Source organism: Oncorhynchus kisutch, linkage group LG5 (assembly GCF_002021735.2).
Source record: "Oncorhynchus kisutch isolate 150728-3 linkage group LG5, Okis_V2, whole genome shotgun sequence".
Classification (NCBI taxonomy): domain Eukaryota; kingdom Metazoa; phylum Chordata; class Actinopteri; order Salmoniformes; family Salmonidae; genus Oncorhynchus; species Oncorhynchus kisutch.
This window is the reverse complement of record NC_034178.2, coordinates 62,967,247-62,978,989: the sequence shown is the minus strand read 5'-3', so window position 1 is coordinate 62,978,989 and position 11,743 is coordinate 62,967,247. Positions and strand designations below refer to the sequence as shown.

Genomic DNA, 11,743 nt, shown 5'->3' with positions numbered 1-11,743 from the left:
TTCAGCATTTCACTGGAAGGCCTACACCTGTTGTATTCAGCATTTCACTGTAAGGCCTACACCTGTTGTATTCAGCATTTCACTGTAAGGCCTACACCTGTTGTATTCAGCATTTCACTGTAAGGCCTACACCTGGTGTATTTGGTGCATGTGACTAATAACATTTCATTTTATTTTGACAATATTTCAGAGAAATGTTAATACAAAAACTATCAAATTTGTGTCTACATTCAACTGGTAAAACCTGATTGCGATATGATTATACCATCAAGTGCGGTGGCTGGCCTTAAGTTTCGTTTTTGCGTCTTTTACTTTCGGTTTTGTACACCAGCTTCAAACACTGAAAATACTTATATTTTTGGTTATACCATGGCATTGTTGAATACTCGTTTCTGATTGGTAGTATAGAGCGTGCATATTTAAACGGTATAATTCAATAACTATAGTTCATTCTTACATGTTATATGTTTGAGCTGCTGTTGAAAGCAAACGTCAAATTGCTTTCATAACAGCAAGCTGGGACTGATGGTTTGGTTAACTAAACTAGCAAGTCTGTTTGTTTGTTTGTCTGTTTGTTTACCAAGGCAACTACTGTGTATCTTGTAAACCTTCTAGCTACTTCACTGGATGTTGAATGTGTTAAATTACAGCCATTGTATGAAAGGGATAATAAATGTGTGTCTCTGTGCGTTCTCTGGGAAATAATGCAACTCCGTTCTCTAGGAAATAATGCAACTCCATTCTCTGGGAAATAATGCAACTCCGTTCTCTGGGAAATAATGCAACTCCGTTCTCTGGGAAATAATGCAACTCCGTTCTCTGGGAAATAATGCAACTCCGTGGAAGGTTAGTTACACTCCGCTGGCGCGTCGTGGAACACCTTCCACGTTGTTCATTATTTTGCATAGAACGCATAACCTCTTGTTGATTAACCCTTAATGTTACTTATTGAAAATATATTTCACAGCGGCTTAGAATGATGGTACAATGATTTTCTACACTTGCTTGTTTTGTCACAAACTGATATTAGGCTAACAAATATCTGACTCTAGTGATCTGTTCTTGCAATTTAGTCTATGACATTTACATATTTCACGAAGTAGTGAAATACTTTTTCAAACATTACTTTATTTAGCATTCAATGTAGCTTAACTTTTTCCAGTGTTAGGTCATTGTTAGCTTTGGTAAACTACAGTATATTTTCAGAGTAGCTTCCCCTAGTTTATAATTCTGTGCAGCTTCATTGATGGGACAGAACTTGTGGTTTGCATGTTGATGTTTTTTTAAAGTATGACACACCAAACACACTGGCTGTTTATCATACCAACAGAAAGGTTTAAGTTTCTCGCCATGCAGACCGCAGAGCACCTCAGACCCTCTCATCTGAGAAGCCCACACAAAACTTATTTAAAACCAGGTTAAGGAAATTCTACCTTTGAGGATCTTCTACTGCAAACGGGACATTCCCAAGATGCCTTTTTGTCTCCATAATTCCTTCAGACAGTCTATACAGAAGATGTGGCTAATCTACAAGAGTATGGGATCCCTGAAGATGACACAGGATAAATCATCTTATTGGAGAGAATGTTTGGAAGCGATTTTCTTGAAGAAATCCCACCCTTTCACGATATTCTGTAATGGCCTCTGAAGGAAGTAGTATACTTCAGTTTTGTTTAGTCAGACGTGCTTTCAAATCTCAGTATTGATGCAGTTTCTGTTCAGAGTTGCTATCTTGTAGTTGTAGAACGTTGGTTACATCGTATCGTATGTACAACTTTTAGCCGATACAAATATAAATATCCCCCATAGTCTTCCAGAATGACACTTCAAACAAAAACCAGTCACTGCACATTTCAAGGCCACGTTGAGACAATTATTTATCAGTGACCCAAGCCCTGCTCTGATAATTGTGTCGCTGAGCTGTTGTAGTGCTGCTGCAAATGTACATTTTCCCAGGAGTGTTGTCAGTCATAATGTAAGTAACCTAATTTATGTTCCTCTTAATGCCTCTGTCAATTCGACAGCTACTGTCAGCAGTAATCATGGACCTATGAACCTGAGGTATACTGTTAGCACTGAGACTGTTAGGAAGCCCACTGTGAGCAGGTCACCCTGCACTATCAGCTCAAATATCAATATCACTGTAATGTCTACCTCTGATAAGCCTCCCAGCAAAACAATAAAAACAATAAAGAAACTCTGAAAAACACGAAAAATATCCCACATTAACATATGTAGCCTAAGCAATAAGGTTTTAATGAAATAGATAACTTCGTAGAAACAGAGAGCATACATATACTGGCTATCTCTGAAACTCACTTAAGTAATTCATTTGATAATACAGTGGTAGCAATATATGGTTCTAACATCTACAGAAGAGACAGGAATGCCAATGGGGGAGGTGTTGGTGTTCATATTCAAAACCACAATCCTGTAAAGCTTAGAGAGGATATGATGTCAAATGCTGTTGAAGTAATATGGCTACAGGTTCACCTGCCTCACCTAAAGCCTATTCATGTGGGAAGTTGCTGTAGACCATCACCAAGTGTTAACAGTCAGTAGCTAGATAATATGTGTGAAATGCTTGATAACGTATGTGACATCAACAGAGAGGTACTGTATATTTTGTGGGTGACCTAAATATTGACTGTCTATCATCAAGGTGTTCACTCAAGAAAAAGCTTCAAGCTGTTACCAAGTGCCTCCAACCTGTTTCAGGTTATCAGTTAACCTACCAGGGTATTTACCAACAGCATCCATGTGTATTGATCACATCTTTACTAATGCTGCAGAGGTCAGCTCTAAAACAGTATCCACAACTAACCAATGTAGTGATCATAATATAGTAGATATATCTAGGAAAACCAAACTTCCAAAGACTGGGCCTAATTTAATGTAGAAGAGGTCATACAAGAGGTTTTGTAGTGATTCCTATGTTGAAGATGTAAAGAATATTTGCTGGTCTGTATTTGTACAATGGATCCCCATTAGTTCCTGCCAAGGCAGCAGCTACTCTTCCTGGGCTCCAGCAAAATTAAGGCAGTTATACAATTTAAAAAAAACATTACAATACATTTCACAACATATTTCACAACACATTAAATGTGTGCCCTCAGGTCACTAATCTACTCCCACATATCTACAAAACAAAATCCGTGTGTATAGTGCATATGTTATCGTCCGTGTGTATGCATGTGTCTGTACCTGTGTGTGTGTCTCATCACAGTCCCCGCTGTTCCATAAGGTGTATTTGTATCCGTTTTATAAATCTAATTCTACTGCTTGCATCAGTTACTTGATTTGGATTAGAGTTCCATGTGGCCATGGCTCTATGTAGTCCTGTGTGCCTCCAATAGTCTGTTCTGGACTTGGGGACTGTGAAGAGACCTCTGGTCGCATATCCAGTCCTTAATTTGTTCTGGAACCTATCCGGTACCTCTCCTGGCATGAAAAGTCATTTTCACTTTTCGCAAAGTACATTATTTATTTAAAGTGATTGAAGTTTATTCGAGTTGACTTTTCATTAATTATTCTGCCCCCACAAAACAGGTTATGTGAAAAAGTCCATTTTCAGCCCTGGCCTAATATTCTATTTTATTCTGGTTTGGTCCCGGGTTTATGGTTTGCGCAAAATTGTAACCTATGTTTGAGACCAAAGCTTGGTCTTGGCTGTGTTAGAAGCACACAAGTAACTCTTACATAACTACAATGAGATTAAATTTTTATGATCTCTCTCCCTCTCTGCTCTGATAGACATGAGCCTGCAACTCTTATCTCTCCAGTGTTGCACTTAATTCATTTTCTTATAGAATCATAGTCGCACGTAGGGTTCTGAAGGAACTGCAGCGCCCCTGATAAATTGAAATACATTTGCCAAAATTATAGAATTACTGCTGTCTGTTCAGAATTAAATTAAATCATTCAGAATAGCCTACTACACCATGAGAAGGACTATAATTCACCCACAGAGGATTAATAGCTTAATCTTTTTTTAATAGCCTAGCTGTGGATTGTAGCCCAATAACAAGGAATAGCCTATAGTTGGGAACACACTACAATGTAGGAGAAATAGCAGCATGCAGACAAAATATAACTTTTGCAATATTTCAAATACAATCAGGGGAAAACACAGGTAGGAAAGCTCACTGATTACCATAACAACACCCAACCGTAGCCTTTCCTTCCAGTTCTATGCTGCCAATGACTGGAATGAATTGCAAAAATAGCTGAAGTTGGAGATCTCCCTCATTAAATTTAAACATCAGCTATCTGTACAGTTTACCGATCGCTGCAGCTGTACACAACCCATCTGAAAATAGCCCATCCAACTACCTACCTCATCCCCATATTGTTTAATTAACTTTTTTTGCTCTTTTGCACACCAGTATTTCTACTTGCACATCATCATCTGCACATCTATCACTTCAGTGTTAATTTGCTAAATTGTAATTACTTCACCACTATTGGCCTATTTATTGCCTTACCTCCTTACGCCATTTGCACACACTGTATATAGACTTTTTCTATTGTGTTATTGACTGTACATTTGTTTATTCCATGTGTAACTCTGTGTTGTTGATTGTGTCACACTGTTTGCTTTATCTTGGCCAGGTCTCAGTTGTAAATGAGAACTTGTTCTCAACTGGCCTACCTGGTTAAATAATGGTGAAATATATATATATATTTAATCAGCTAATGTCACTTTCTGTGTTAACCTCAGAGCTTATTTTCACCGTTAATTTATCCCATAGGAATGAATGGCTGAACAAACCAGAATTAATGAATGGCTGAACAAACCAGTTTCATTTCCAGTTTTTAGGTTGAGGATGACCAAAGACAGTACAGAATAAATTCTATGGCATTACAGTAATTTAACCCATCCTACCCTTGCACCTTGACTTTCTGATTAGTTTAACGCGGCACGTGTTTAATTTAACACGGCACGTGTATAAATACAACCAGTTAGCACATTTCCAAGTTTCCTAGTTACGACCAAGCCAGCTGGCTGAGGATACGGCACTTTTTCTGAAAGACGCTAACCCAATTCCAAGAACGATCAATGTGATTACAATCCTTTTCCAAAGCGTCTGGTCTATATCTTAACATTAATAAATGTGAACTCACGGCTGTCAAAGATTGTGTGACACCTTCATATTATGGTATTCCAGTAAAAGAAGAACTTACAAATTTAGGCATAACCATTAGAAAGGATCAGAAGTCTAGAGGCTTACTACATTTTAACCCTCTTATTAAAAAACCCCAGAAGAAACTAAATCAATGGCTACAGAGGGACTTATCTTTAAAAGGTAATAACCAAGGCTGAAGGTATCTCTAGACTAACATATGGTGCTCTATCTTTATATCTTGACCGTAAAATAAGCAAGGAGATAGACCAGATGCTTTTCAACTTTCTGTGGAGAAACCGTACCCATTACATTTGAACAACTGTTGTGATGAACACTTATGAGAATGGTGGGCTGAATCTTCTGGACTTTACTACATTAAATAATACTTTTAAGATCAATTGGATAAAACAATTCCTAAGAAGACCCACTTCTATGTGGAATTTTATTCCTCATCATGTCTTCTCTACTTTTGGTGGCCAACTTCATGTTGGTTTGCAATTATAATATTGACAAAGTTCCAGTGAAACGTTTTGCTTTTCATCGGCAGGTTTTCTTGTCATGGTCCTTAATTTATAAGCATAATTTTTCTCCACACAGATATATTTGGAATAATCAGGATATATTGTATAAAAATACTTCTTTGTTTTTAGAATATTGGTCCTGAAATAATATCCTATTGGTGAGCCAACTTGTAAATGCAGAGGGTCTTTTACTTAGTTATAAGGAATTCTTATCACTTTACAAAATCCCTCTAACACCTAAAGATTTTGCAATTGTTTTAGATGCCATTCCCTCAGGTGTTGCTTTATTATTCAGGAACGTGTCAAGACCTGACCCTCAGAGCCTACCTTCTATTGACCCTGTTGACTCATCAGTAGGAAAGATTTGTTTCTCTTTTGGTCCATTCAACAACAGAGCGATACGAACTGTGTTTCAGCAGGATGTTGTATCTATACCTTATGTCATGCCTTATTGGAATGGATTTATTGATAATATCTATTGGAAAAAAGTTTGGATGTTGCCACACACATACCTACTTGTTAGAAAAATTAAGGAAGTTTCCTTTAAAATGATTCATAAATATTATCCTGCCAACCACAATATGAAGAAGTATAAGGAAACCATAAACTCAAAATGTTCCTTTTGTAATGACCACCCAGAAACAGTGTTGCATCTTTTTTGGCATTGTATTCATGTAAGATAACTGTGGCAAGACATCAGTAGGTTTATAATTGAACACATTTATGAAGATCTTACACTATTGTGGAGAGATGTACTGCTTGGATTCTTTACCTACAATAGAAATAAACGGAAACATTTTTATGTAATTAATTTAATTATTATTTTGGCCAAATTTCATATTCACAAATGTAAATTTACAAACAAAATCTTACAAAACCTTCTTACCTTACAAAAATACATTTAACTGAATTTTAAGACAATTAAATACTCTACTAACAAAAAAGCTGTTAGAATTATAAGTGTATGCATGTCCCTTAAAGTCCTTGTGTAATGTGATATTTTACCCCCTAGCCCCGCCCCGCCCCAAGCCCAATTGTCCTTTGTATATTATTTATACTTCCTGTATTGATTTGTTGTTAATAATAATAATAATAATACATAGTTCCGACCTTAACGTGAACGCGGCATCTATCCCACTCAAAAGGGCTGTATATGTCAGCTGCAACATAACCAGGGCCGGAAGCAATACCATCATGAACATTCAGCATACACACTTGCAGCGCAGCTAGCTAGGCTAATTGAACTTTCCTAGTTGTATGCCGTATTATGTCCAGCAGAAACCAGTATTCGTCTTCTACATTTACGAACCGTAATGGCTTTATTGGTTCAATGTAGCTAGCTAGCTAACAGATAGCCTAACTATGCTGACGTTAGCTGGGTGGTGACGTTTGCTTTCTAGGAGAAACCCTCAGCGATTAAAATTGTGAAAATAGAATCGAGGACGAATTAATTCATAAGATCGGTGTTATTTTCTAGCTGTACGTAAAACTACGAGGGGAAAGCTAGCTACTGTTGCTTCTATATTCAGTAGCTGGTCAACGAGATAATTAGTTTGCTAGCTAACCATGTCTTTTTCTTTTGCTCTCATTTAGGCTTGTATCTTTTTGCAATTTCACGTTGTAAATTGCTGCTGTCAAAGCTGCAACTATAAACTTGAATTGCGTTACTAAAACACGAGGAGCGAGCAATATGTTTACGGGGTAGAATAGCAACGACTGCATAACAGCACTAGTTGTGGAGGTTTAAGCCGAGAGCGGTCCTATGGTGTAATGGTTAGCACTCTGGACTTTGAATCCAGCGATCCGAGTTCAAATCTCGGTAGGACCTCGTCCTTTTGATTTAAAATATCCGTAGTCACACAATTTATAAATTGCCCATCTTATTAACATTACAATTAATGGTGGTTATATCTCAGACTTCAATCATGGATGAATGTGAATTTGTTGTCTCATATCCATTCGCTGATATCCCCATAAATAGTCCACCACCACAGGCCTATTTTGATGGATCTAATAAAATCCCATGGAAATATCAAATTTTTCAGAGGGAATTGCAATAAAGGCAGACATAATTAATTTCAACCCTTTTATTTACTACATTTTCAGTAAAAAAAAAGTTACATGTTTTTCTTACACCATTTGTAGGCCTATAAACTTTTTCAGACACTTAAAATATATTATTTCTGTCATATAAACTCCATATGAAAAATACAAACACGTACTTATTCAAAATATGTTTTTTTTCATATAAAAGACTCAATAACAACAAAAAGAGTATAAAATAACCAAGTCTCAATAATGCAGTATACCTATACAAAACTAAATATGAGTGCTTGGTTATTGTCTTTGGCTTCAGTGAAACTGATTTGCATACCTAGGCAATTAGACAATACGCATTTGTACCCCTTTAGTGTTGATGGAAGACTTTTTCTAATGTGATATTATAGTTGTCCTCAGATACCAGTAAGTAACTTCTTTCTCCAAGATAACACAGTAAAAATAAGATCATACAACTATTCAGTTATGGTCCTTCTTTTCTTGCTGTATCCCATTCTGTGAAGCATGTTGAGCTGGGACCATTTTAAAGCTACAGTTGACTGCATGGTTCATTAGCAGGTTGATTTCATTTGCATATGAAATATAGTTTGATATCATATCAAAAACAAGTTTATCGGGGGAAGGATTCTTTCCTGATTCTCAATGCGAGACCAATATCACTTACATGCTCACATTTAATAATTGCTACACTAAACTGCATAATGCACAATCATTAATAATACATAAACATCATGTAGAAAAGCTATTTTAAGGTTTGGAAAATATTATTTGGGATACTGTGTGTGAATTAAAAAAATAAACCATAACAAAGACTATGGTCATGTTCATTAGGACACGTAAGTCCAGGTAGTCCCTCACTGTTTCAGTTCGTTTGGTTATTAATGAACATGAAATGCTGACCTTTCAGTGCAACTATAAATGCAGTAAAATGACTCCCAATCCACTTCCTATTTCTGACATTCCATTACACACACATACACACAGTGTATAAAACATTAAGAACTCCTTCCTAATATAAAGTTGCACCCCCCCTTTCCCCTCAGAACAGCCTCAACTCGTCAGGTCATGGATTCTACAAGGTATCGAAAGCGGTCCATAGGGATGCTGGCCTATGTTGACTCCAATGCTTCCCACAGTTGTGTCAAGTTGGGTGGTGGACCACTGTTGATACACACGGGAAACTGTTGAGCATGAAAAAACCCAGCAACGTTGCAGTTCTTGACACAAACCTGTGCCCCTGGCACCTACTACCATACCCTGTTCAAAGGCACTTACATTTTTTGTCTTGCCCTTTCACCCTCTGAATGGCCCACACACAATCCATGTCTCAATTGTCTCCATGCTTAAAAATCATTCTTTAACCTGTCTCCTCCACTTCATCTACACTGATCGAAGTAGATTTAACAACTGACATCAATGAGGGGTCGTAGCTTTCACCTGGATTCACCTGGTCAGTCTATGTCATGGAAAGAGCAGGTGTTCTTAATGTTTTGTCCACAAAGTGTATTTACTGTATAACCCCCTTCTGGACTGTTTTCTCTTCAAAGAGGTTGACTATACAGACATTGGGTAACATAATACTGACCAACAAAACAAGTGATTTTCCATATCTGCATGTGTGCAAACTGGGTATTCATTGACACCGTACAGGCTTTTACAAGGCTTTCCTATTTAAAACGACAAAACTTCATAGTTATGAATAACATGATTAAATGAAAGGTGATGGCAAACAGTAACTGAATTGACGTTACAAAATAATGAAATGCAAAATCTCCCCTGGCAGAGGTGGTGTTAATCCAATCAATTGTAGAGGAAAAGCTTAAAGCTATCACCTCAAAAGTTATTCTGTACCTTTGTAATATACCGTCCTGATGGACATGATTGTGCCCAATCCAGTTCCTCACCAGTTGACAGCGGTCTTCAAACATGCAAAAACACACTGACCAATTTGCAGACACACATACCCAAACCACCAATTTTCTTCCACACACCCAGTTTTACACAGATTTACACCCAGTTATGCCCTTTCTCTGTGGCCCCTGGGAGTCCTAACTCATCTGCGTTGCTGCTGCTGGGGCCCCAGCATGACCTTGTTGATGAAGTTGACGATGGCCACAGCCGGCTGCTCTGGGTCCATCTCGGCAAACAGGTGACACACATTCTCCGATGTGCTGCCAGTCCGCCTGGCCACGAAACCAAACACCCTGCAGGAGTGAGGGATGAAGAGAGAGAGAGCGGGATGAGAGGAGGTGAAAGAGAATAGGATGTGTTTTTTTTATTTTTTATCTATGATGGTCGAAAACAGTTTTTTCAATGCACTCTTCTCATGAGAAGCACAGATATTACAGGAAACTCTGGAGCATCACATTACTATAGTCCCTGTAGTTCTCTTCAGGTTCATTCAATGTAGGGATCTATTTGATAAGAGTCATCATTTTATAAAATGAGAACACTATGATAAATTGCCATGATGCACACACAATTATATCCACACACAGTCAGAAGCAGAGAAACAAGCACTTACTTGCTTGACTTGTTATCAGAATTAGTCCACCTGAAGCAGACAGACAGGGACAGACAGACAGGGACATACAGACAACATGTCTTAGATGCATTGAAAAAGAAGAGCAGTCATACTGTCATGGTTGTTGTTCTAAATCAAAAAAGGCATACTATACTGTAGTTGCACAATACAGAGATTAATTGACCCAACCCTGAACCACAACAAAGTAGTGTTCAGCCTGTCAAAATACAAGGTCAACATCTCTACAGAGCACGTACAAGTCATTGCTCATGACACGTCACATTTCAACTTTCATTCGGTGGTATTCACATGTGCACAAGGTCTATGTCGCAGTGATTGCATATAGGCCTAAAGCCAGAGCATCAGACCCCATTGTTCCATGCGTTGTCTTAAGGCTACTCTAACGTTAGCCTGACGTTGGGCCCACCTCTTGTCCTGAGGATCCACGCTGCTGAAGGTCACACTGTTGATGGGGTAGTGTCTCCTGAAGAAGAGTCTGCATAGTGGTTGTATTCATTAGGCACCAAACGGAAGAAAACAGAATCAAACAAGGAGGGACTGCCTACACGTACACCATGGTCCAATAAGAAAAGCTAATTTTAGTGTTCTGTTGCAAATTGTTTTAAAACACACCTCCTTTGACTGTCAGTCAGTGTGATGCCCTGAGTGGACACTTTGAAGTGGACCATGGTGGTCATGGGCTGAGGGCTCTGGGTCAGAGTGCACCTGGTCGCCTTGGAGACAGCCTGAGGCCCCGTTAGTGACTCTGTCTCCACAGAGTTTAGGTAGAGCACGTTACAGGCTGGATGGAGGGAGGGAGACAGAGAGGGGGAGGATGGGAGAGGATGGTGGGAAGGAGGGAGAGAGAGAGAGAGAGACAGAGATTAGGAATGATGGATGAACAGTATTTCGAGATGTAGATGGGTCATGTCACACCTACACAAGGCCCCACCGAACTTGAGATAAGCTTGCCGAGCTCAATGCATTGATAGAATGTGAGTGTTCGTTGATGTAAATGGGGTATATTTTACTAAGTCATGCTAGCATTCCACTCTGTTTACCCATCTCTCTACATGGACCTTGAGCGGCCACTACTGGCCAAAGCCTGCATTGCAGCTGTATTTGAACCTCGAACTTTCTCTCACCTGCGCCCTGTTTCAGGAGGTCAGCTGCCGTACTGGTGTTGCTGACACTTTGCAGCTCTCCGACCAGATCTGGAACACCACAATATCGTTAGGACAGTTCCCCATGACACCACTAAGCCATGCCAACTCTCTGTGTACGTAAATGCTCAACACGCATCCATACTTACACATTATACACTCCCAATACACATTTCTCATAGACACGTGCACACCATACACTCTTTTAAATGTAAATATACATTGAGTGCACAAAACATTAAGAACACCTTCCTAATATTGAGTTGCACAATGTTTTGTACACTCAGCGTCTATTTGTATATTGTGTCGTGCACACACATAGCCCATGCCATATTGATACAGGTATAGTAT

The 11,743-nt window shown here is 38.7% G+C and overlaps 1 protein-coding gene and 1 non-coding gene across 2 annotated transcripts in view; one reads left to right on the top strand and one right to left on the bottom strand.

Annotated features, from left to right (window-relative positions):
* Positions 1-7,403: 7,403 nt before the first annotated feature.
* trnaq-uug (transfer RNA glutamine (anticodon UUG)) lies at positions 7,404-7,475 on the top strand. The gene has a single exon. It is a non-coding gene; the product is annotated as a tRNA-Gln (tRNA).
* Positions 7,476-7,719: 244 nt separating this feature from the next.
* The window catches only part of LOC109891642 (tensin-2-like), a 30,139-nt gene continuing 26,115 nt past the window's right edge, over positions 7,720-11,743 (bottom strand). The window contains exons 18-22 of the mRNA XM_031825632.1: positions 11,375-11,443; positions 10,863-11,031; positions 10,657-10,725; positions 10,230-10,259; positions 7,720-9,909 (exon numbers count right to left, since the gene is read on the bottom strand). Of these exons, the coding sequence (XP_031681492.1) occupies positions 9,759-9,909; positions 10,230-10,259; positions 10,657-10,725; positions 10,863-11,031; positions 11,375-11,443 (488 nt within the window). The 3' untranslated portion in view covers positions 7,720-9,758. The remainder of the gene's footprint in view (positions 9,910-10,229; positions 10,260-10,656; positions 10,726-10,862; positions 11,032-11,374; positions 11,444-11,743) is intronic.